This window comes from Triticum urartu, chromosome 7 (assembly GCF_003073215.2).
Source record: "Triticum urartu cultivar G1812 chromosome 7, Tu2.1, whole genome shotgun sequence".
Taxonomy (NCBI): domain Eukaryota; kingdom Viridiplantae; phylum Streptophyta; class Magnoliopsida; order Poales; family Poaceae; genus Triticum; species Triticum urartu.
In genome coordinates, this window is record NC_053028.1 from 692,810,882 (window position 1) to 692,815,205 (window position 4,324).

At 44.0% G+C, this 4,324-nt stretch overlaps 1 protein-coding gene across 1 annotated transcript; it reads left to right on the forward strand.

Annotated features, from left to right (window-relative positions):
* Positions 1-425: 425 nt before the first annotated feature.
* LOC125522051 (receptor-like cytoplasmic kinase 176) lies at positions 426-2,973 on the forward strand. The gene is made up of 5 exons (XM_048687123.1): positions 426-853; positions 943-1,078; positions 1,196-1,338; positions 1,430-1,556; positions 2,299-2,973. The coding sequence occupies exons 1-5, from the start codon at positions 569-571 to the stop codon at positions 2,697-2,699; spliced, it is 1,092 nt and encodes a 363-aa protein (XP_048543080.1). The 5' UTR covers positions 426-568; the 3' UTR covers positions 2,700-2,973.
* Positions 2,974-4,324: the final 1,351 nt, after the last annotated feature.

Genomic DNA, 4,324 nt, shown 5'->3' on the forward strand with positions numbered 1-4,324 from the left:
TAAGGTGTTATGAAATTAAATGAAGAAATAGAGAGTTGAGATCATATTATGATACCGTATCATAGTAAATGCTATGCTACTATGTGTCATACATAACAATAAATAAAATACTATACATGATACTAAGATATAATACTATGTATTATGGAGGTAGTATCATACACTAGTATTATATACATGATACTAGTATATGAAACTCTCCATTACAACAGCCTTAGCAATGTTATATGGGGATTAGACTAGACAGCTCATCCCTACTCCCTCTTTGTCTGTACAGTGGTAAGTTGTTGTAGCCGAGGACCGGAGTAAATAATTAAGTGCAGCGTTGATCCAGTTGGCCTTTGTTTGGTCTTCACCTTGAAAGCTACGCGCTTTCTGGTAGACATCAAGGAATCAGCATTCACACTTGTGAGCGTTTACGTCTACTCAGTAGTCAATCATCACTTGTAATTTAAGGCTATATCAAGCTTGCTTGGTCAGGGCAAGAGGTCTCACTCACCTTCAAACTCTCCATCATCTGCTGCTTCGTGGAGTTTGGTTTGATTTGATACATCATACATCGCCGTCCATGGCGAACTGCTTCCGGAGGCCGTCGACGACGGTGCCTGCGGCTCCTAGGAGCGACGACGAGATCCTCCATCCAGCCAACCTCAGGAGTTTCACCTTTAAGGACCTCAAGAAGGCCACGAGGAACTTCCGGCCGGATAGCATGCTCGGTGAGGGCGGCTTCGGATCAGTGTTCAAAGGGTGGGTTGACGAGGCCTCCTTCGCCCCGGCAAGCCCTGGCACTGGCATGCCCATCGCCATCAAGAAGCTCAACCAGGAAAGCTTCCAGATCCACAAGGAATGGCTGGTCAGTGTTGCTCAGTGCCAATAACTTTTTAACTCGGTACCAACCAATCCCAATCCATTCATGAATTTGTTTCTGAATCTCATGTGCAGGATGAAGCGAGTCACCTAGGCCGATTGTCGCACCCCAATCTGGTAAAGCAGCTAGGGTACTGCCTCGAAGACGAGCAGCACCTGCTCGTCTATGAGTTCATGCCACAAGGAAGCTTGGAGAGCCATCTTTACAGGAGTAATTAACAGTTTACCACATAATCTTCTTCTAGCGTTCCATTGATCAGTTAACACCTCCCAAATTAGTTACTACTGAGGGTGAGATAATAACATGTTTGGGCGAATGATGATGTAGGGGCCTCACATCTCCAGCCACTGTCATGGGATTTGAGGATGAAGGTTGCTCTCGGGGCAGCCAAAGGGCTGGCATTCCTCCACAGCGACAAGGCCAATGTCATCTACGGTGATTTCAAGACGTCAGACATTCTTCTTGATTCGGTATGTTTCTGTTCTTTCATTCTAATTGGATTGGGAAAGTGATTTCTTTTATTAATGCTATTTTTGTCAATTGATGGAATATGGATTGCAGAGCTACAATGCAAAGCTGTCTGATTTTGGGAAGCGAAAGGAAGAACCAACCGTTGATCCGGGCTTTTATATTGATGAATTGCCAAGCTACTATGCAAAAAGGCTGTCTGATCTTGGGTTGTCGACCGGTAATAGAGAGCTTGGAGCTTAGTTTGTTTCTTTAAAGCAATGATCAGCTGCATATGATATATTTACATGCTTTGGTGTTGCTGAAACACTTCTATTCATTTTCTAAAACCCCCAATTTATAGTGTATATTTATATACTAAAAAGGCTATGAAGTTTAAGCATTATAGTTTGCTTCTCAGGGTTGAATGATTTTGTTGCTATGCAGTAGCCAGTAGGTATGGTTGTTATGAAGCACTACGAGAAACAGCGAAGAACGCTATTAATTTTTTGGGTTGGTTGTTGAGGTCTTGAGGAGGTCATATTAGTTAGGTACAGCTCAACTGCTCCAATAATTTTATGGTTTCAGACCTAGCTGGACCACTTGAGCTGGACCCCTTCACCATATGATATATTGGCTATATGCGCTTTAACTTTAGGGAGTAAGAGCCTAGCAGGTGATCGATCCATAAAAGGATCCAGCACAATCTTGCAGCTAGATAAGCATCCATGTACTTTCTACCAGACCGTCAACGGCGGGGAATGAGCAGTGTAGTGCAATCCTCATACAATATTGCTAATGTGTTGCCCTTTATCCAAAAAAATATTGCTAATGTGTACGTTAATCCATGTTGGGTTATATCCAAGCTGGATCATTGTCTGTTCCTCTGCAGTATCTGAGTATGAACTAGTAGCAGTGACACTCCATTTCGTTAGAAAGAATATGAACTACTCCTAGTCCTTTCTGAATCTTTGCTTTGACAGAGGACCCGACGGCAGAGAGCAACGTGTACAGTTTCGGGGTGGTGCTGCTGGAGATACTGGCAGGCAGGCGCCGACTGGACAGGAACCGGCCATCCGCTGAGCAAGACCTGGTGGAGTGGGCGCGACTGCACCTGAGGAGCAAGCGCCAGATCTCCCAAATCCTGGACGCGCGGCTGGGCGGTCAGTACTCCCTCTCCGGCGCACAGAAGGTCGCCGCGCTGGCGCTCAAGTGCCTCTCTTGTAACTTGAGTGTCCGGCCGAGCATGGAGCAGGTGGTTGCGGCACTGGAGCAGCTCCAGGACACCAAGGAGGCCGCATTGAGTGATCAGGGGAAGGCGAATGGCGGTGGCGCCTGCGGCTTTCTCAGGAAGTTTGGTGGTAGCCGGCAGCTGCAACCGTAGTTGGCGGCGAAGCGGCAGCATCGGGGGTGTCGCTGCTCATCCAATGATGAAGTGTAAAGAGGGAGGCAGAGACGATATTGTCTCTGAATGTGAAATTAGTGCTTCTTGCTTTTGCAAATTCAGGTTTGCCATGGTTTTGCTTCTTTATACAGAAGGGGTATGATTAGTGAAGTTTTTTGTTTTGAGGACTCTGCCACCTCGCTGATTGGAAATGAGCTGAAAAGAACTAGTAATATGTAAAATAAAATAAAAATGAATGAATCAATTCATGGAATGGGAACTGAACTGGTTGGTTATCCTGGACACAGGTTGTTTGCTCAGTCAGCATTAAGATTGCTATTTATACAAGAAAGTTAAAAGGTAGTTGGATATACTCACTCCATTCCAAATTGATTGAGGATAACTCTATTTGGACAAAGTCTACAGAAAAAAAAAGTGCCAATGTTTGATAACATCTACGGAAATATATTTCATGGCGGATCAAATGAAACTATTTTAATATTGTATATGGTTATATATTTTTCTGTAAACTTTGTCAAAGCTTAGCACTAGAATCAAAGGTAGTGATTTGGTTTGCACACTATGGGAGAGCTAATATGTCCTGATCATGGGCTATTGCCAAGGTTGCAGAATCCATGATGGCCTGCATGGGAGAGCTCCACTTGCATTGAAAAGGCTATCATTCCAAATTGATAAAGGGCAGTCTGGTGCATTGTTACTTGCTTCAGGATGTTTACAAAGATGTGGAGCTGCAGTTCTGTGCTACTCCTATACTAAGTTCTGTGCTACTCATATACTAGTTGAGCACTTGAGCTACAACTTGTCTAAATTTTTTAGCCGTGAAAGCAGCAGGCCAGATAAATAAGGCAGTTCTTATCCAGCTCACTTGTGTTGTAAGATGATTGGCTGGTTGAGCCAAATATGAGATGTTTCGTCAAAAAATCCCCATTGGGAACCTCTACTGAATCATGAGTGTCTGAACTCTGAAGAAATGTAACTGTAATGATGGTAAAATTACAAAAGATTTAACACTGTCCTATAAACAAATTTGCCAAAAAAAACTTTAATTTACAGACCCGTTCGCACTCTGAATTGTTATGATAATGCCATGCTTGCTGCAACATAAATATTACACTTGTGGACAGATAGTTGTTTACCCTGGGACTGGATGCAATATTCAAGTTTTAAGAAAAGAGCATAAGTTGTTTCTCGAACCAACACTAATGTTGACCTAAATTCAAAGAAAGTCAATGAATTAACTTTGTGTCTTAGTAGAAGAGAATTAGCTGACTAATATGTCCCATGAACCAGTATCACGAGGAGGAAGAGCTGATCATCTGAACTTGACGGAGACGGCCGATGACGCCCTGTTTGTGAGCCAAGCCGGTGTCGTTCGCAAGGGGCAATGGTTCAAAGGGAAGAAGAGAGCATGGGATGGCCTAACAACCCAATCTGCCAGCCTTGCTTGTTGGCTTTTGATCGCCGGTTCAAAACACCAGAGTAGCAGCAGCACACGTACGTAACGTAGCCGGGCTAGCTTGCTAGATCGATCAGATCGACCGTCTCTTTGGCGTCTGCGGAACTCTCTTGGCTGGACGTAGCGACAGGAAACAGATTGAGAAATT